The sequence below is a fragment of the Rhinopithecus roxellana genome, chromosome 20 (genome assembly GCF_007565055.1).
Source record: "Rhinopithecus roxellana isolate Shanxi Qingling chromosome 20, ASM756505v1, whole genome shotgun sequence".
NCBI classification, from domain to species: Eukaryota; Metazoa; Chordata; class Mammalia; order Primates; family Cercopithecidae; genus Rhinopithecus; species Rhinopithecus roxellana.
Window position 1 is genome coordinate 73,117,001 of NC_044568.1, and position 19,663 is coordinate 73,136,663.

Below are 19,663 nucleotides of genomic sequence, written 5' to 3' on the forward strand. Positions count from 1 at the left end.
GGCCTCCCCAAGGCCCAGCGGCCTGTAACCTCTCACTACCTCTCAAGTCAGATCCATGCCCTTAGGCAGGGGCAGGGACGGTGCTTGGCCCAGTGGAAAGAAGGGCCTAGGGGACGGGCCCCGAGGGAGCTGGGCACACTGCTGGCTCCCATGGCTCATGGCAGCCCCAGCACCCAGCAGAGCCATCCCCCACTTCTGGCCACTTGGGGGTTTATCTGGGTCTGCAGGGCCCCTCCCCTATGGCAGGCACAATCCCACCCCACAATCCACCTCTACCATACAAAAACCCTCGAGGGGCCTTTCCTCAGGTGTCTTTGATTTGTGTGACCCTAGTCCTGGAAAGGGGCACCTGAAAAGGCCTTGAGCAATTGGGTGCCTGGCTGTGTCAGCTGGGAGACGCTAGGCAGGACAGATGCATGGGCCATGTGTCTGGAGCCTTCAGATGAGTGTGGCACGTGGTCCTACGCACAGAAAGGCTAACAGAGCAGGACCCTGGTCTCCAACTGCGTCGTCTCCTCTGACCAGCCGTCCCGCTCCCGTGGTCCCCAGCCAGGACTTCCTGGGGAGGGAGGGGCCATGAGCCGCCTGCTGGAAGCCACCAGCTGTTTGTAGCACTGTGTGCCACTTCCGGGGGTGGGGGTACAATGTGTCATCAATCCATGTTTATAAAGCAGCCCTGGATGTGATCCCACACCCTCCCTGCTTATCCTCTGCAGCTATGCCTTCCAAACAATAAGTCTCTCTTTCCTGTGGGAATAGTCCCCCATCCTCCCAGTGCTCCGCCTCAGTCTAGTAGGGAAACTGAGGCCCCAGTTGAGCCTTTGTCTTCTTGATGGGCAGGGAGAGTGTTGGTGTTACTTTGTAGTTATATTTATTCTGGTTTTACAAGTGATACATGGTCCTTGCAGAAATCATGGGGAGTCCAGAGGCTCCCAGAGGGGTGTTTTTATCCGCACCTTTCTTATGAGGCAAGAGAATCACTTGGAGGGCAGACTGGCCCCTGCTCCAGGAGGTGGAGAGGCTGGCGCTGGGGTGCCAGCAACCAACTTCTCCAGATGTTCTGGCCTGAGTGCTGCGGGTTGTGCAATCTCTGGGCAACCCCCACCCCTCCACAACCGCACCCCCCGACTTCCTGGTTTGTGGTCTGAGGCTGCCACCACAGGCTGGAAGTGGTGGGATGAGAGTTCCAACTGTGGCCTGCAGAGTGGGCTGGCGGGCTGGTCCGGGGCAAGAGAAAGTGGTGCCAGGTGAGAGGAGGGGGGCCTGGGGCCTCTTCTGTTCCCAGTTTGCCCCACTACTGGGCTGGAACAGGCTTGTTGGAGGAGGCAAGGATATCAGTGGAAGATGGAGATGAAGACACCCTCGAGGCTTTGAAAGGAGTGAAGGCTAGTATTGGTGCTGGGGTGAGCAGCCCTGACCCCCGACCTCCACAACAGGCCATGGGCTGTAGAGGGGCTGGAGCTGCCTCTAGCTGTAGGAGGCGTGGCCATCAGTCACTGGAGCCTTTATAAGCAAGTCCTTGAGAGATGTGGCTCTATCGGCCACAGGGGCCAGGGTTGTAGTATCAGCCTCAGGACCCCAGGGTGCCCAGCACACTGGCTCTGTCTTCTCTCTGATGGAGGGGGGTGCTGACAACTGTTGAAGCGGGTGTCAAGTCAGAGCCCATGGGCTCCTCTACACAGCTTTGAGCTGGCAGCTTCCCAGCAGGGTGGCTGCTGGCCTCTTGACTGGTCTCCAGTGCCCCGTGTCTGGTGAGCCCTGGAGGGTCAAAGCTTCCTTGGGCAGAGAAGGCAGCCACTGGGCAGGCCGAAGTGGGGTGTGTGTGAGCTACATCCTCCCTGCCTGGGGCTGTGCTCTGGGCCCTGGGCCCAGGTGCTTATGGGAACCCCTTGCCAAACTCTGGGATATGGGGAGGGGGCAGCTGCCTCAGAAATAGCCTATGACTTCAGGCCACTGGCTGGCCTGGCCCACTTCTGCCTCTTCCCCAAATAGCCAGGAACTGGTCATGGGCCCATCCCTGGAGCTCCCCAGGCAGGGGCAGTTTCTTCTGATCATTCCAGGGACTCTCCAAAGCCCAGGGTCTGACCCCTTGGGTGATTACTTGTGGCCTGAAAGCTGAGCTGAGGATTCTGGGGTAGCTGAGGATTCTGGGGTAGCTGTTGGGAACACTCCTCTTACTGGTCAGGGCTCCTGTTCTCTCGTGTCCTGGTGTGAGGTCCACAAACCCTGGGGTTGGTCTAGACACCCACCCATTCTCAGACGCCTGCCCACCAGCCCTGTGAGTGCTGGGCAACTGTAGCTGTTTTCCATTTCTCCAGGGTGCAGGAAACGGGAGGAGAGGGACCAGGAGCTGGGTTTCCGTATAGGGGGGCTCCTCCACCAGAACAGGGAGTAGTAGGGCAGGCATGAGGCAGAGCACACATATGTGCACACAGTTGTCCATGTGGACTGGGTACAGTCCTGAGTTTCATGCGCGTCTGTGTGAAGAGACCACCAAACAGGATTTGTGTGAGCAACAAGACTGTTTATTTCACCTGGGTGCAGATGGGCTGAGTCCGAAAAGAAAGTCAGCAAAGGGAGATAGGGGTGGGGCCGTTTTATAGGATTTGGGTAGGTAGTGGAAAATTACAGTCAAAGGGGGTTATTCTCTGGTGGGCAGGGGTGGGGGTCACAAGGTGCTCAGTGGGAGAGCTTCTGAGCCAGGAGAAGGAACTTCACAAGGTAATGTCATCAGTTAAGGCAGGAACCGGTCATTTTCACTTCTGTGATTCCTCACTTGCTTCAGGCCATCTGAAGGCCCAGAGGCCTGACACTGAGCACACATGTATTGACCCCGCTCTGATCATCCTTCTGATGACCTCACTCAGGAGGCCAGGGCGGGCTGAGAACCTGGGGATTCCTGGACACAGGCTCTAAGATGGGAATTTGTCTGCAGGGGCGGACTGGGGCATGCTCTCCACCAAAGGTGACTGCTGGGTGTGGGGTGTTTCAGCTCTGAGCCAGCTGTGGCTGGTGCTCCTGGCAGCTGGCGATGAGTGTCTGGGACTTGGAGCGTGTCTGGGTGGGGTCTGACAGCGTCCACTGCAGGAGGAGACCTGCTGACACGAGATGCCCAGCTGTGGCATGCTTTGGAGGCAAGCCCAGTCCCCAGCTTTCCAGAGAGGACACCACTTCTGGCCCTGCCAGCCTAGTCTGGGCATCCAGGCCCGGTAGGGCTTGCTTATCCCTGGCAGGGGTCAATATTGCTAAGCACGGAGACTGTCCTGTCTCTGGCTGTGAGCCTGGCATGGGAGGGGTGGCACATGCAGGCTACAGGAGCACTGAGTGTTGGCACCGGGGCAGGCTCCCTCTCACCCGGTGTCCCTGATGCACTGGCAGTCATCCCCCTGGTGGAGTTCCCCTCCACCCCTCCAAAGCTTTCATTATCTCCTTCTCCATGAGAATTGTGCTGATACTGCTTGTGTTCAGAGAGGACCCGCTATGTGCAGGCACCACCCTGTTCCGTGGCACGGACAAGGATATGGGCAGAGGATTCTTGCCCAGGCTCTGGGATCTACCCATGAGTATACCAGCACCTTTAGTTCAAATTGCCCCCTTTCTTTTCTGTGTAGCCAAGGACCAGGCCATTGTGTGCATTGGGCACTGGGTGCAACAGCTCATTTTGGAGAGGAGTGGTGCCACCCAGACCCAGAGGATGGCACTGAAGCAGCAGCAGCCTTGTGACCAGCACAGGGCCTGAAGACACATTTGTCCGAGGCCTGAGGGGGCACCCTGTCGAGGGATCCTTAGGGACCCATGGGAAGAAGGAATCCTGCACCCTCTCTCCAGAGGAAGCCTCGGCCCCCACCACTCAGAGCTCCTGGACAACCCTGCCTGTACTCTCCTGTTGGCACCCCTGTCCCCCACCCTGGGATGTGCCCTGGGTGGGTCAACCCACCCAGTGTCAGGAGAGAAATGCTGGGAAACTCCCACCAGCAGCTCCAGCTGAAAGCAGAGGGCCATTTTGAGTGCAGCCCAGATTGTGCAGGGATATGAGCCCACCCCGGGGTGGCCGCTGAGCTCTGAGACAGTGACAAGAGCCCAGAGTGGACACGAGACACTGTGCTGCCTCTGCTCAGTGGCTTCAGGTGGGGCCTGGTGCAGCCTGGCCTGAGTGCTTGCTGGTGGTGCAGGGCTTCTGGGGGTGGGGGCACGGGGCGGGGGGAGGGGTAATTACTGTGGTCCTGAACTCCGTGTGTGCATCCGTGTGTACAGCACACGTGTACATGTGTGAGTGGTATGAGTATGTACCCACAGAAAAATGTACATGAGTAGGTGGGTGCATATGAGGCCGTGCATGTGTAGGCGAATGAACGCATGAAGTGGAAGAATGTGGGAAGGTGTGTGTATGACTGTGAGTGATCGGTGCACATGAATGTGTGTGAGGGAATGTGAGTGCTCAGTGGGATTGGGTGAGTGTGGGCCTCTGGAGGAGGTCGGGTTTAGGGGAGCCAGGGATACCCACCCGTCCTCCACCCTCTACCCTGTACCTGCCCTCCCTCCTCACTCCCCGTCTTCTCAGCACAAATCAGGGCAGGACGACAGGTCAGGCCTCAATCTGGAGCCAGGGGAGAGGCGGAGCCGCTCAGCGCTGATGCTGCCATCAGCTCCCAACAGGCCCTCTGTCGGGCCAAGGCGCTGGAGACCCCAGCCCCAGGTGTCCCCACGGGCGGCCTCTGGGGAGAAGGGAGCCCAGCGGCCTTCCGGGAGGAGGTGACTTGGGCCGGGCAGGCGGGCGGCGCGCATTCCTGAGCCCTGAGTCAACGCGGCCGCCCCCTCCGGCCGGGCCCGCCCCCGGCGCGCACGCCCCTCACTCCATGGCATTCCCGGGCGGGCCGGACCGGCGGGCGGGCGGGCGGGGACTCGGCGCGGGCGCCCTCCCGGCCAGCGGCGGCAGCCCCTCCTCCCTGGAGCCCTCAGGACCCTCCAAGGACCCCCGGCGGCGGCGGTGAGTGAGCGCGACCGGGAGCGCAGGGCTCCGGGGACGGGCGGGTTCCGGGGCAGCGTCCGCCGAGCGCGGGGCGCGTCCTCAGCACCCCGTGGCCGGAGCTGCTCAGAGTGGCCGGGGCCGTGTCGGGGCCGGGGCCGGGGCCGGGGCCGGGGCTGGGGAGGGATCGCGGCGAGTCTTCGCTGGGGCGGCCGGACTTTTCTTCCCGGAGTTTCCCTAGTCGCCCGCCCAGGCGGCCCAGCCCCGGATTCCTCGCCCGGCGCGCCGCAAAAATAGCCCGTGGCCGGATTAGCAGTCCCAGCGGCCTGGCCTGGCCGGACAGCTCGGCTCCAGCCCCCGCCCAACAGCTGAGGGTCCCAGGAGCGGGAGGCTAGAGTCCGGGGGTGCCCCAGGCTCCTCTGAGCTGCCCCCACTACATTTTCCTTCCCGGCCACCACCGGTGGGTGGTGTCTCCAAGTTGAAACTCCAGCTAAAGGCGGGATGGTCCCTGTCCCAGCCGCCCTCACCGATGGGAATAGCAGGAGCCGTGGAGCTGGGGGTGGGGGACTGACTCCACCTTCTGTCCCACGACGCTGACTCCCCAATATGTAAACATCGAAGCTCCAGGGTGGTCTGGGAGCGACTCCCAAAGACAGACCCTCACTCTGTGTGCAGAGGCCAACAGGGACAGGGCTTCTCCCAGCTGGCGTGACAGCCAGACCCCAGATGCTCAGGGCATTGGCAGAGGGCCTGACTGGCTGTCATGCTGGGGGCATGTTTGTGGGGCTGGGTGGAGAATGAGCAGGGGATCTTCCCTGGCCCCCCAAAGCCTGCTTCCAGTCCAGGTGGTCCTGACCAGAGTTCCTTCTGTGTGTGCCGCTTGAGATTGTGAATGTGTGTGTCTGTCTGGGTGGGTGGGGCCTAGGTCTGGAGGCCCTACTCCTATCCTGGGAACTCCCACCCGCCAACGGGACTTCCTGTTGGAGACCGGGAGAAGATTCAAGGATGAAACTGGCTTTTCAGGTTTGACCCAGCTAGATGCCCGGGCAGTCCCAGGCTGGGTTCTCCCCACCCGTGTGGAGCCAACCCCAACCTCCTAGCCCCCACCCCAAGGGTGGGCAGAAGCTGGGGACCTAGCAGCTGGCTGGGGCTCAAGGAGTCCCTGAGGCAGAGCCCCCCTGCCACCAGGGGTCATTCTGGGTAAGCTGGGCCCCTTTTCCTGAGAATGGGGCAGGGGCAAATGGAGTGCATGGGAGTCTGGTGGTCTCAGATTGAAGGCCCTGGGCCTCAGACCCTTTCCCAGCCCTTCCAAGCAGCCTTCACTGGCTGGCTGGCCTCCATTGCACAAACAGGTCCCTGGAGCAGAGTAGGGGGTTGCTGTTGTCCCTCAACCAGCACCCTTCATGAGCTGGCCAGACAAACCCCCACTTTGGGGAACTGACTTTCTAGGGGGCGCTCTTGATTTAGGAGGAGTCGCCCAGGTCTCCCCTGCCTTTCAGGGACCATCAGGCCCTCCCCTAGGATCTTCCCAGCTATAGTCCCTGCCCAGGGCACCCCCAGTTGCTCTCAGCTGTGAGGGCCTCCCCCACACTGGCTCCAGTTCCCTCACCTCAGTGTCTGTGCCAGGATCACATTTTGCCCAGTGATCGGATTCCTTGGCTTCTCTGCCTGTTTTCTGAGTTGGACGATTTTGGGGGTGACTCCTTCCTCCTTCAACTGAGATGCCCCTGATGGAGCAGGTGGCAAGGGGTCTTAGAGGGGTCTGACAGCTGTCCACAGCCACAAGGCTGAAGAACCCGGGTGGTCTGCCTTGTCCTCTGGGGGTCTGCAGACAGGGTGCCTTCTCCCACAGCTCCTGGGCAGACCTGGCCCGAGGCTTTGAAATCCCTTATAGGCTTCAGGCAGTGACTGGCTTCTCTGAGCCTGTTTCCTTACGTGGACGATGGATACGGAGGACCCTCCCAGGGGTTAGACAGACCAATGTGATCAGTCAGGATCTGGTTTGAGGAAGCTGAGCCAGGCTGCTGAGGACTGAAGCCATTTCTGCTCTGACTTGGTTTCCCTGCTGGGGTCTCTCCAGTCCTGTCCTGCTTCTGGTGGGTCCTGGGAGGGGGTTGCGGGGTCGCCTGGGTGCCTGGGCACCTGGGAGCATGTGTGTAGCATCGGTCAGGGATATCTCTGGAGGGCTCTGACTGGTGACTGGGCTGTCCATCTGTCCTCTGGTCAGACGTGGGCATGGGATGTGGGCCTTTCCCACCTCCAGCCTGGGAAGGGTGCTTTCGCCTAACTCCTGGGACCCAGCTAGACTCCATACTGGGGACTAGAAGTGACCAGCTTACCAGGCAGTTTACACCCAGAATCTAGTGTAGCTAAGTCCTTGCTGCCATCCCCTTTCTGACTGTGTGGCTTGGACAGGTGCCCTGACCTGCACTTGGCGTCCCCTGATTCCTGGGTGTGTCTGCCATGTCAGCCACTGTCAGACCCAACTGAGTCGGGGGTTTAGTTCTGGTGACGCCTGTGCCACATTTGCTAGCTGAACCTTGGGGCAGCACCCCGCCCCTCCCCAGTGTGGCCCCTTTGTGCACTACCCTCCCAGGTCAGGTCCTCAGTGATTCCTGTGTCTCCAGGGCCTAGGGCGGCTTCCCTCACTGGCCTGTAGCAGGAAACCTCTTGTTCTGTCTACTTGTCTAGGGTGATGAGGGGAGGTAAGGAGCCAGTGTGTCCTGCTGGGGACCTGGAGAGGACCCTGCAAAGGTCTTAGGCCTGCCCCGTTCCACCCTAAACCTCATTTCTTCCACAGAAAAGAAGAGGCTTCACTGGGAGGGTTGAAGAGCACTTTGGGGTTTGCAGAAGGCCTAACAAATATCATTCTCAGCATGATGCCATTAACAGACAAGGCAGAGAGGCCAGGTGACTCTCCCTTCATTAATCCAGAAGACCTGGCTGTTAGGCTGCCAGACAGCTGGCGACCCCCTTCTCAAGGGAGATCTGGGATTGAGCTTCAGATTAGGAGTCAAACAGAAGACTGAGGGTCAGAGTGTGGGTGGGGATGCTGGAGGAGCCACCTCCCCCTGGGATGAGGCTCAGGTGAGCTGAGGACACTTCTGGGCAGGTGTCTCGGGGCGAGGCCCCTTACTTCAGCTGACCTTGGCAGCAGGCAGTTCCCTGGGCGGAGCAGAGCCCAGGCTTGATGGTTCTGGTCCTGGGGTTGGTAGTCAACTCTGCCGCCGGTTGTCCCTGCCAGCATGGTCCTGTGAGTGTGCAGAGCAGGCCTGAGCATAGAGGTGGTTGCTGCTCACACCCGAGGATGCGGTTCCACACTGGCTGTGGCCACTGTCTGTGCCCGGACTGGCCAGAGCTTCTCTCTAGTCTTTTCCCAAACTCGACACCTTTGGAGGGTCCTGTCCTCAGGTGTCCCCAGGGCTGCCCTCTTGTTACATATGCTCTAGTTAGGGCCCTTTCACCCCGCAGCTCCTGCCCCTCAGAGAGTACCAAGTGCCCACAGGCTGCACCAGACACTCTGTGGTAGAGTCAGCTGCTGCCTCTTGTGCCAGACACTGCTGTGACCCCTGATTTCCAGATGGGAAAGCTGAGGCTTGCTTAGGGTTGTAGGTGGTGGAGACACATGGGGCCTGAGCATCAGCCTGGGCTGTACCCAGTGGCCTCCTTGCGTCAGCTCCTTCTTTCTGGCTTTTCCTGCACCTGTGCATGCGGCCAGCTTGATGGGTCCCCAGACATCCCCAGAGCAAAAACCTGAGTTAACAGGACTCTCCATCATCCCCCACCCAGCTCTTCCACACCAGGCTCCGCAGGCAGCCAGAGTGGACTTCAGTGTGCATGGCGCCAGTGGCTCCCTTGACCCTCCTCATCCCTCAGCCTCATTGAGAGTCCTGCCCCCAGTCCCCAAGCTGGTCCTGGGATGCACTGTGGCTTTGGGTGTCTCCTGATGGGGCTGGGCCTGGGCTGGCAGCTGTGATGCTGCTGCAGTGACTCAGATACTGTGTGACCCCAGGCAGTCAGGCCTTCCATGGGCCACGGTTTCCCCATATACTGAGGGGTCAGTGGGGTGGGGGAGACACTGTTTGGATCCCCCGAGGGGTTTTCTGGGAACAAGAGCCCACTGTGCGCCTGGGGAAGGCCTGGACACTGAGCCACTGTCTCTGGGAGGGCAATGTGCCGCTCCCTGGCCAGACTCTTTGTCCAGCTTGGGCCAGCCTCTCCCCACGCCTACTCCGGCTCTTCCTTTGTGAGTCCCACCCACTCGAGCCCAGATGGGGATCTAGGCACAGGGGTGGGGCAGGCCAGAACACCCAGCACTGCCTACCCGCAGGACCTGTAACTGAGTGGGTTCTCAGGTTCCCTCCTGCCTGCACTCCTAGCACAGGAGTGGTTTTTGTGGAGGTGGGGGAACCCCAGGAGACCTGGATGTACAGGCATGGCTGCTGGTGCCTCCCTCATGAGCTGAGTACTCTACTGCCTCCTGGGGCTGACTGTGGGCCCCGGCTGAGACAGTACTGGGAGGTCAGGTTCCCCGTACGCGCTCACAGCTCTCGGCTCTTCTCACCCTCTAACTGTTCCTGCTCGCACCCGCTCATGCCAGACGGCTCCTCTTCCCAGAGCCAGTTGAGGGGTCATCTTGAGGAATCCCTCATTACCCCAGATTAGGGACCGGATGGCCTGCATTCTTCAGTGATCAGTTTACCCAGTGGTGGCTTCAGACCAGGCTGGTCCTGAGCACTGTGGAACCAGCAGTGACAGGACAGTGGCCCATACGTATGTGAATGAACTCCTGTCCTGTGCTGTACCCGGGGATCCAGGCCAAGGACCCCCTCTGGGGAGTGGAGCAGCCTGAGGCTGCAGGTTCTCCAACACAGGGGAGGTTGGGCAGAGCGCATTTGCAGGGCTCTGAGATGGGAGGGAGTCAGGTGTGAGGAGCGGTGGAGAGCAGGAGCCATGGGAGTCATGGATGTGTGTGAGCCCATCAGCTGGCAAAGGTCTCTGTTGGCAAAAGTCATTCACACTCCTGAGTGAAGAACCAGCTGGATGTCGTCTAGTGCCGCTGGGCACAGGTGGAGACTCCTGGAGAGGCTGGCCCCCTGGATTCAGCCTGCTGATTCCTGGCAGTGGCCCCAGTCTCTACTCTGGGCCCTGCTCCTCTCTGGCCCCCATAATGGCCTCACTAAGCGCAGTCATCCGTTTTCTGGGTGAGACCATGCTGGGGTGTACTCAGAATGCTGTCCCAGCACTGTCGGTTCCGGAAGCCCCTTCCCGAGCACCACCTGCCTTCCCAACGTGCCTGACACTGTCTGAAATTCCACCCTTAGTGTCTGAGGCTCAGAGGTGGCCCCTCCTGACTATTCCTTACTAGCAGGGTGATGGTACTGCAGTCCATATGCTCTGCGGAGAGAGGGCTGGGGGATGATGAGGAAGTTGAACTGTGATCCCTTCACACGGTGGCTGGGCCGTATCCAGGACATGCAGGTCTGGGCTGGGTTTGGGCCAGGCGTCAGATGCAGAGGGGTCTCCTGGTGCTGTTCCCAGAGGGATCTGGACCCACCCAGTTCTCAGGATGCCTTCCTGTCTGACCCTGTCGCACTCGGGCTCTGCGTGGGCGAGGAGCCCTGGAGGGATTCCCAGTGATGTGGAGGCAAGCTGCTGCCCTTGGCTCTTGCCCCTGACTCTAGGCCAAGTATGGGCCAGGGACAGGAACACAGCCTTAGGGGCCATGTGGATGGAACGACCCCTGGGCACCATGCCTGGGGAGTGCCCCAAAGCTTTGCCCCCCAACTCTCACCTGGGACCTGAAGTGCACAGTCAGCTCAGATCAGGGGCTGGAGTGTGAGGGGTAGGGTAAGAGCCAGCAGAAGGCATCCCTGAGGGACCCCCCCCACCTGTGTCCTGGTCCATGTAGGACCCGTAGGAGCTGTGAGCAGCATTCCCAGCCTTGCCCTGGTAGTGCAGGGTCGGGAGAAGCCGTGAGCTCTGTCCCAGGCCTGTCCCTGGTTGGCGTAAGACCATCAGGAGCTGTGAGCAGCACCCTGGGCTGTCTCTAATTGTGCTACCCTCCATATATGACCTTGAGCAAGGCAAGCCTGTGTTCTCCTGGCCTCAGTTTCCCTATTTGTACAGCATAGGTGGGACTTTCCTTCAAGCAGTTGAGAGTGAGACCTGTGAGTGAAAGCCATTTCTGGGGCCTTAGTGGGTGGGTTGCAGACCCTGCAGCTCGGAGCCTGTCAGAGGCTGCAGCTCTTTAAAGAGGCTAAGGAATTTGGGGTTTTCTGTCCAAAATTGCTTCAGGAAGCTCTGGCCAGCCCCCTACTATCTCTCATGTCATGCTCAGGGGCCCTTCTCAACTTGGGTCTCCACTGGAATCCCCGTGTGGTCCCCCTGGGTTGGGGACAGACAGCTGCAGGTCTGCCAGGAAGGTGTAAGGGGGAAATGGAGTCATAGTCACATGGCCAGGCAGTAGTGGCCAGGATCGAACCCTGGCCTCTCTGCTCTGGGGCCTTCCCCTGGGCTCTGGCCCGGTGCCTGGGATGCTCATGGTGGAGCTGACCACGCAATGCCCGGCAGCCCCAGCACCCAGCAGCTTCACTGCTGTTTCTGGGCACGTGCTGCCACCTGGTGGTCACTGTGGCATCTGCGGCCAGGTGGTTTCTGGAAAGTCATTTGTGCAAGGGAGCCTGGGCCACCAGCTGCTGCTCTGTCACCCTCTTTCCTGAGTGTGGTGACTCTATGCAGCGGACCGATCACACACCCCTTACAGGCTGTCATGTGCATAGTGGGCCCTTTGTCTCTGGAGTGGAAGTTTTGGTGGGTAAGAGAGTGAGGCCTGGGTAAGACAGGTCTGAGATTTGCCCTGGGCACAGACTAGGGTGAGCCCCATGTCAGTAAGACTTCACTTCGGCTGTTCCTTGTGTGTGGAAACCCCTGGAACCCCAGCTGTGCTCACTCCCCTCCTTCAAAGCTTTGCTCAGATGTCACTCCACAGTGAGGCCTCACTGCCCCTGTCAAGCAACCCTAGTTTGTTTTCTTTCCCCCTATCACGCTTAGCATCTTTTAACCAGTACATTCACTTATTTAAAAAGTTTATTGTCTAGACTGTAAGCTCCAGGAGGGCGAGGATTTTGTCTCGTTTCTCCACCAATGTGCCTCAAGCACCTAGAGCCCTATCCTGATCACAGTGGGTGCTCAGATAGCTGTCCCATGGACTTATGTTGTCTGAGGATGTAGGATGTGCCCAGCACTGTCTGTTGGGATGAACAAGGCAGGCACAGAGCAAGTCAGTGCTGAGCACATAGTAGGGCTCTGACAATGGGGGACAGGAGCACCACAGTTGGGCTTATCACTGCTTCTCCCTCCTGGGTCTGGGCACAATGAATCTTCAGCTGTCAGCGTTGTCATTATTGAATAACACACCACGCCCTGCAGGCCTGCCTTGCTCTGCCGGGAACCATGAGTGAGGCCCGCAGGGACAGCACGAGCAGCCTGCAGCGCAAGAAGCCACCCTGGCTAAAGCTGGACATTCCCTCTGCGGTGCCCCCAACAGCAGAAGAGCCCAGCTTCCTGCAGGTAGGCCCTGGCCAGCAGGGACTGTGGGTGCCCCCTGTCCAATACCCTCACCATGACCCTATTGCCCAGCCCCTGAGGCGACAGGCTTTCCTGAGGAGTGTGAGTATGCCAGCGGAGACAGCCCACATCTCTTCGCCCCACCATGAGCTCCGGCGGTCGGTGCTGCAGCGCCAGACGTCCATCACACAGACCATCCGCAGGTACCAACACTTCCCAGCTGCTCCATGGGGTGGGCGCTGGGGGCTGGCGGGGCAGAGGCAGGTACACTGAGGATGGGAATGAGGACAAGGGGCCCTCCTGTCTCAGCTCCCTCCTCCATCTTGGTCCCCACATCCCCTTGCCCTCCTCCTGTTCTGGAGACTGACCGCTCTCACCCCACTGCCCTGCTCCACTCCCTTCTCTTCAGCACTCACTCTCTCCTTCTCTGTCTCCACCACCCGGATGCTCTGGCCTCTTGGCAGCCGACAAGTACACTTCGGCCGTGTCCACACTCTGCCCCTCGTGGGTCCCTGGGCTGCCCGCAGGGCCTGCCCACAGCGCCAGTCTCTCTCTTGGTCCCTGCTCAGGTATCTCATACAGGTCATGAGTGTGTTGGTGTTTTCTGGCATGTGCTTGGCATGTGGCCTCTTGGGAGCTGCCAGCATGGTTGGCATTCCCTGGGGCTCCTAACGGCAGGTGCTGGCAGTGTTTTGTTTGCATGTCCAAGTGCTGTGGACAGCCTGCCTGGGCCTGTAAGCACCTGCTGTCTGAGCTCTGTGGTGTCCTGGGGCCAAGCTCTCTTGGGTTGAGCTCTCAGCTCCCTCTCTGGACTCAGTGTCTCCCCTCAACTGCCCCTCAGGGATGGTGGGGTTAGGGCCTCTATGAAGCACTCAGCTGGGCAGGGCCTGCCAGCTGTGGTCTAGTGGGAACTTGAAGTTGGCTAACAGTTCAGGGAGTGGCTGGAACCCACTCATCCTCTTATTAGACCTTGCCCACCCAGACCCTGGCCCCTGGAGTGACTGCAGGCCTGGGGCAGGGCATGCCGCCCCAGAGGAGGGCCTTTGAAGTCCCCTGCCTGGGAGGGGGTGATCTGGCTGCCCCTTGCTGAGTCCCTGCCATGCCAGGGGGACCGCTGACTGGTTTGGAGTGAGCAAGGACAGTGACAGCACCCACAAGTGGCAGCGCAAGAGCATCCGTCACTGCAGCCAGCGCTACGGAAAGCTGAAGCCGCAGGTCCTCCGGGAGCTGGACCTGCCCAGCCAGGACAACGTGTCACTGACCAGCACCGAGACGCCACCCCCACTCTATGTGGGGCCATGCCAGCTGGGCATGCAGAAGGTATGCCTGCCTCTTGCTGCCTCCTGCAGGCCCCTCCTTCTGCTCCCAGGGGCTGGGGCTGCAGACACAGCTAGCCTGAGCAGAAGAGACTCTTTGGGAGTTCACAGTCTGGAAGTGCAGTCAGACAGTCTGCCCTTGAAGGCACCCGAAACAGTCTCTGGGAAGGGGTACCTTGGGATGGGGACATGGTCTTGGGATTGCACCAGGGGACCAGTGTCTGGATGGGGGAGCATTCCAGGCAGGACCTCTAGGTGCTGTGGGGTGGGAGTGGTGCCCATACAGCTGTCCAGGGGCCCATGAGGAGTCAGGAGCAGCAGTCACACTGTCTGTGCAAGGCCTCTGTGTGTCTGGGTGAGCTAGGAGCCCCCACGGTCCTGACTCCAGCATCTCCTCCCCTCCTCCAGATCATAGACCCCCTGGCCCGTGGCCGAGCCTTCCGTGTGGCAGATGACACTGCAGAAGGCCTGAGTGCCCCTCACACTCCCGTCACACCGGGTGCTGCCTCCCTCTGCTCCTTCTCCAGCTCCCGCTCCGGTTTCCACCGTCTCCCGCGGCGGCGCAAGCGAGAGTCGGTGGCCAAGATGAGCTTCCGGGCGGCTGCAGCACTGATGAAAGTGGGTGCAGGGGTGAAAGGTGGGGGTGGGGGCCGAGCCAGCAGCCGGGTCTCATGCTCACTTCCCCTCCCCAGGGCCGCTCTTTTAGGGATGGCACCTTGCGCCGGGCACAGCGCCGAAGCTTCACTCCAGCTAGCTTTCTGGAGGAGGACACAACTGATTTCCCCGATGAGCTGGACACATCCTTCTTTGCCCGGGTAAGTAGCGCCCAGGGCGTCACCCCCTCCCCATTGCCTTCATCCCTGAGTCCACCCTGACCTCATGTGTTTGCTCAGGAAGGTATCCTCCATGAAGAGCTCTCCACATACCCAGACGAAGTTTTTGAGCCCCCATCGGAGGCAGCACTAAAGGACTGGGAGAAGGCACCAGAGCAGGCGGACCTCACCGGGGGGGCCCTGGACCGCAGCGAGCTGGAGCGTAGCCATCTGATGCTGTGAGTGCCGCAGGCAGGGAAGGGGGCCAGAGACAGACCCGGGGGCCCCTCAGGAGCAGCTGAGCGAGTATCACATTCACCTCTGTGGGCGATGGAAGCGGGTAGCCTCATGGACTGATGGACTGGGAACTCACTGGCCACCGGGGGTGGGAGACCCAGGGCTGGGCATGCCCCCAGCCTCATGGCTTGCCTGTGGAATGGGACAGCAATCTTAGAGCCCAGGGGCTGGTCAGAATCCAACGGGGAGGTGGAGGTGACAGAGGTGATACTTGCTGAGTTGCAGAACTCAGTGGGCCCCGGTTCTGATTCCCTGCCATCCCCGGAGGCACACAGTGTTGGGGGCAAGGAGGAGGCAGATGCTGGGCAAGTTGCCCAGCATCTTCACCAGGTTAGAGACAGGGTGCCCTGGTACCCCCGGGGAGGGACGGCAGCAGCTTGGGGGGCTGCGGCGGGAGATGAACGCTGACTCCCTCCAGGCCCCTGGAGCGAGGCTGGCGGAAGCAGAAGGAGGGCGCCGCAGCCCCGCAGCCCAAGGTGCGGCTCCGACAGGAGGTGGTGAGCACAGCCGGGCCGCGGCGGGGCCAGCGCATCGCGGTGCCCGTGCGCAAGCTCTTCGCCCGGGAGAAGCGGCCGTACGGGCTGGGCATGGTGGGACGGCTCACCAACCGCACCTACCGCAAGCGCATCGACAGCTTTGTCAAGCGCCAGATCGAGGACATGGACGACCACAGGTAGGCGTGGCAGGCAAGGCCTGGGTTGGGATGGAGGCTCCTGGGGAGGGTGGGGCTCCGGGTTGGGGATGAGGCCCCCGCTGACGCTCCACCCCGCAGGCCCTTCTTCACGTACTGGCTCACCTTCGTGCACTCGCTCGTCACCATTCTAGCCGTGTGCATCTATGGCATCGCGCCAGTGGGCTTCTCGCAGCATGAAACGGTGGACTCGGTGAGCCCCTGTGCCTTTACTGGGCCCAGAGGAGTGGAGTCTGGGCACTGGACCCCCTCCCGCCCCGCTCTGGGAGGAGAGGGCCCGAGTCGGGCCGTCTGACCCCGCTCCCCAACCTCCCAGGTGCTGCGGAACCGCGGGGTCTACGAGAACGTCAAGTACGTGCAGCAGGAGAACTTCTGGATCGGGCCCAGCTCGGTGAGGGCAGGGCTGGGGCAGGGCCGGCGGGGGCGGGACGTGGAGGTGCCTGGCGGGCAGGAGGGCTGGACTGAAGCTGCTTGTCACCCTCGCCCGCAGGAGGCCCTCATCCACCTGGGCGCCAAGTTTTCGCCCTGCATGCGCCAGGACCCGCAGGTGCACAGCTTCATTCGCTCAGCTCGTGAGCGCGAGAAGCACTCGGCCTGCTGCGTGCGCAACGACAGGTCCGGCTGCGTACAGACCTCGGAGGAGGAGTGCTCGGTGCGTTTCCCGCCCTGGACTCCCACCCTCGTCTGCCTCGTGTTCGCTCTTTACTTCAGACTTCAGATAGACTCAGCAGAGTGATCCTTCGCCCTCGTTCCTGGCACATCTCGCCGTCCTTATGTGCAAGGCCTTTCTTGTCATATTCATTCCTCCTTATCCCCACCGTCCCCCATCTCCAGCTCCTGGCTCCATAGACCATCATCTGATTTGGTCTTTTGCTTTGGGGGTACTCTTCAAGCATGTGTCTTAAAGCTTACATAAATGGTATTGGCCTCTTTTCCACTAAGCAATTTTTTGAAAAAGATCCATCCAAACTTTAATCACATCATCTTGGATGGAGACGCCGTAGTCCACACCAGTTCCCTGATTTGGGACAGACGTTGTTTCCGATTTTCAGCTAACAGGAATTATGCTGTTGAACTCCTTGTAAGAGTCCTTTCCAACATGCATGTGTATCTCAAGAGTGGGGGTGACTTGTAGAAGCGGAGGGAAGAGCTCAGTGGTTTTGCCTTTGACTCCTGACTCCCTGAGTGCCCCTCATTGCCCTGACCCAACTGGACCTGACCCTGTGTCCCCCTCCCACAGTCCACGCTGGCAGTGTGGGTGAAGTGGCCCATCCATCCCAGCGCCCCAGAGCTTGCCGGCCACAAGAGACAGTTTGGCTCTGTCTGCCACCAGGATCCCAGGTTAGTCCTGCCGGCAGCTCTCTCACCTGCCTTTGTGCACACCTTCCCCGGGGGCTGTGGTGCAGAGGGTGTAGGGGCTCCCCTTGTTGGGGACTTAGCTGGAAGGGTGCCAATGCTAGGGGCTCGAAGCGAGGCCTGACCACATACTTGGCTTGTGCAGGGTATGTGATGAGCCCTCCTCTGAAGACCCGCATGAGTGGCCAGAAGACATCACCAAGTGGCCGGTGAGCTGCCGTGGGGGGCTGTTAGGGAGTCCTTGTCATGTGGGGAGAATGCCACACCCCACCCATTGGTGATGCCAGAGATTCCCATCATGGGACCACCTCACATTTTCAGATGCTGTGCACCTGGCCTTTGCACAGCCTGTCCATCAACCAACGCCTGCCCCTCTGAGCAAGTAGATCCAGAGAACTAGATGGAGACTTGAAAGGTCAAGTGACATTATTCCAGTGTGATAGAGACTCAGAGTGTGGTGGCCTGCTTGAAGTCAAGGAAGCCACACCATTTTCTACTTTATGAGCCCGCCCATCTTTGCCTCTACCCCCAAACATGGTGTGGGACCAAAGGTTGGGGGAGGCTCTGACCCACCTCGTCCCCATTTGTGACCCAGATCTGCACCAAAAACAGCGCCGGGAACCACACTAACCATCCCCATATGGACTGTGTCATCACAGGACGGCCCTGCTGCATTGGCACCAAGGGCAGGTAGGTGTGCGTGTGAGCGAGTGCAGCTGGTCTCTGGGCTCAGAGCATCGCCCTAGGGCTGTGCCTTCTCCCTAACTAAACCCTGAAATAACCCAGTATACCAAGGGTGTGGGGTCAGAGGGGGTCTGGACTTCTTCGGGGCCAACAAAGGTGCGTAGGTGCAGCTGAAACTTTCCCTGGATGTCAGCAATCCCCCTCGGCAAGGCAGCAGCCTCCGAACCCTGGCCTGCCTTTCTAGGTGTGAGATCACCTCCCGGGAGTACTGTGACTTCATGAGGGGCTACTTCCATGAGGAGGCCACGCTCTGCTCTCAGGTGGGTGTCCGGAGTGTCCGTCTTTCCCCTCCCCCAGCTGCTGTGAGTGCTGATATGCTGCTCTGCACAGGTGCACTGCATGGATGATGTGTGTGGGCTCCTGCCTTTCCTCAACCCCGAGGTGCCTGACCAGTTCTACCGCCTGTGGCTGTCCCTCTTCCTGCACGCCGGGCAAGTGACACTGTGGGCTGGGTGGGGGGACTCAGGGTCCCCAGGATTGGCTGGCTGGGGGTGGCAGAGAGGTCACTTCCCTGCTGAATGTCTCCCAACCCCCACCTGCCACTGACTACAGGATCCTGCACTGCCTGGTGTCCATCTGCTTCCAGATGACCGTCCTGCGGGATCTGGAGAAGCTGGCAGGCTGGCACCGCATAGCCATCATCTACCTGCTGAGTGGTGTCACCGGCAACCTGGCCAGTGCCATCTTCCTGCCGTACCGAGCAGAGGTAAGGCTGGCCCTCAGGGTGGGGATCCTCCGTGTGCACCTGCAGTCTGCTGTGAACCTGTCCATATGGAGCACTGTCTGGGAGCATCTCCAGTTGGATCCTCGGTCCCAATATGCTCTGGGCCATGGGAAGTGGGGCACAAAGATGAGGCCTGGGGTCTAGGGGGCCTGCCCAGCCCCACAGCCTTATAGCTACACCAACCATCCCCCAGGTGGGTCCGGCTGGCTCCCAGTTTGGCATCCTGGCCTGCCTCTTTGTGGAGCTCTTCCAGAGCTGGCAGATCCTGGCGCGGCCCTGGCGTGCCTTCTTCAAGCTGCTGGCTGTGGTGCTCTTCCTCTTCACCTTTGGACTGCTGCCCTGGATCGACAACTTTGCCCACATCTCAGGGTTCATCAGTGGCCTCTTCCTCTCCTTCGCCTTCTTGCCCTACATCAGCTTTGGCAAGTTCGACCTGTACCGGAAACGCTGCCAGATCATCGTCTTTCAGGTGGTCTTCCTGGGCCTCCTGGCTGGCCTGGTGGTCCTCTTCTACTTCTATCCTGTCCGCTGTGAGTGGTGCGAGTTCCTCACCTGCATCCCTTTCACTGACAAGTTCTGCGAGAAGTACGAACTGGATGCTCAGCTCCACTGAGCTGGCTGTGGGCTCCAGGGGTCGTGTGCTCCAGCAGGCCAGAGCAAGACATGACAACCCTGAGCCTCACAGGCTTACAGGAGTCACCTGCTCCATGTGGGGACTGGCCTGTTTGCTGAACACAGACCTCTTTCTTGTGCCTTGTTCACTTCTGTTGAACCCCTCGTACTGCTGGGCATTTATTATACTACTTCCTGTGATAACCTTCTAACTTGTTTCTTGACGACCACCTCATGTGGCCAATAAATGGACTGGGAGCGTTTTAGCTGCCATTAACTTGACCAGGGCTTCCCCTTCCTTCTTTGTTTCTGGCTGGGAGCTGTGGAGGGAGGTCCTGCAGGCCCCTTGCAGCCAACTCACTGGGCAGGGAACTGAGTGTCAGATACAATCACAGGCTCTTTTGCTTCCCAGTGAAATCCTTCAGCCAGGCACGTGCACCTGGCTCTTTCTCCTTAGAGTGGCTGGTAGCCAACGCTGGGACAAGGACCTAGAGATGTGCTGTCACACCCTCCCCACGTGTTGGGAAACACCCCGCCCCTACCCTCAGCAGCTCCAATTTCCACTCCGCACTACCT

General features: G+C 60.0%; 1 protein-coding gene across 3 annotated transcripts; it reads left to right on the forward strand.

The window, feature by feature from the left end:
• Positions 1–4,865: 4,865 nt before the first annotated feature.
• Positions 4,866–19,369, forward strand: RHBDF1 (rhomboid 5 homolog 1). Of its 3 annotated transcripts, XM_030925218.1 has the most exons (19): positions 4,868–4,987; positions 12,398–12,538; positions 12,608–12,738; positions 13,000–13,104; positions 13,642–13,855; positions 14,260–14,469; positions 14,544–14,666; positions 14,745–14,902; positions 15,379–15,633; positions 15,733–15,844; positions 15,968–16,042; positions 16,142–16,303; positions 16,892–16,992; positions 17,153–17,216; positions 17,603–17,697; positions 17,936–18,011; positions 18,082–18,182; positions 18,304–18,457; positions 18,669–19,369. In XM_030925218.1, exons 2-19 carry the CDS (start codon positions 12,422–12,424, stop codon positions 19,086–19,088), a joined length of 2,673 nt encoding a protein of 890 aa, XP_030781078.1. In that variant the 5' UTR covers positions 4,868–4,987; positions 12,398–12,421; the 3' UTR covers positions 19,089–19,369. The 3 variants fall into 3 exon arrangements, with proteins under 3 accessions (XP_030781080.1, XP_030781078.1, XP_030781079.1); XM_030925220.1 differs by lacking the exon at positions 13,000–13,104 and having other exon boundaries at positions 4,866–4,987; XM_030925219.1 differs by lacking the exon at positions 13,000–13,104 and having other exon boundaries at positions 12,398–12,738.
• The last annotated feature ends 294 nt before the right edge of the window (positions 19,370–19,663 follow it).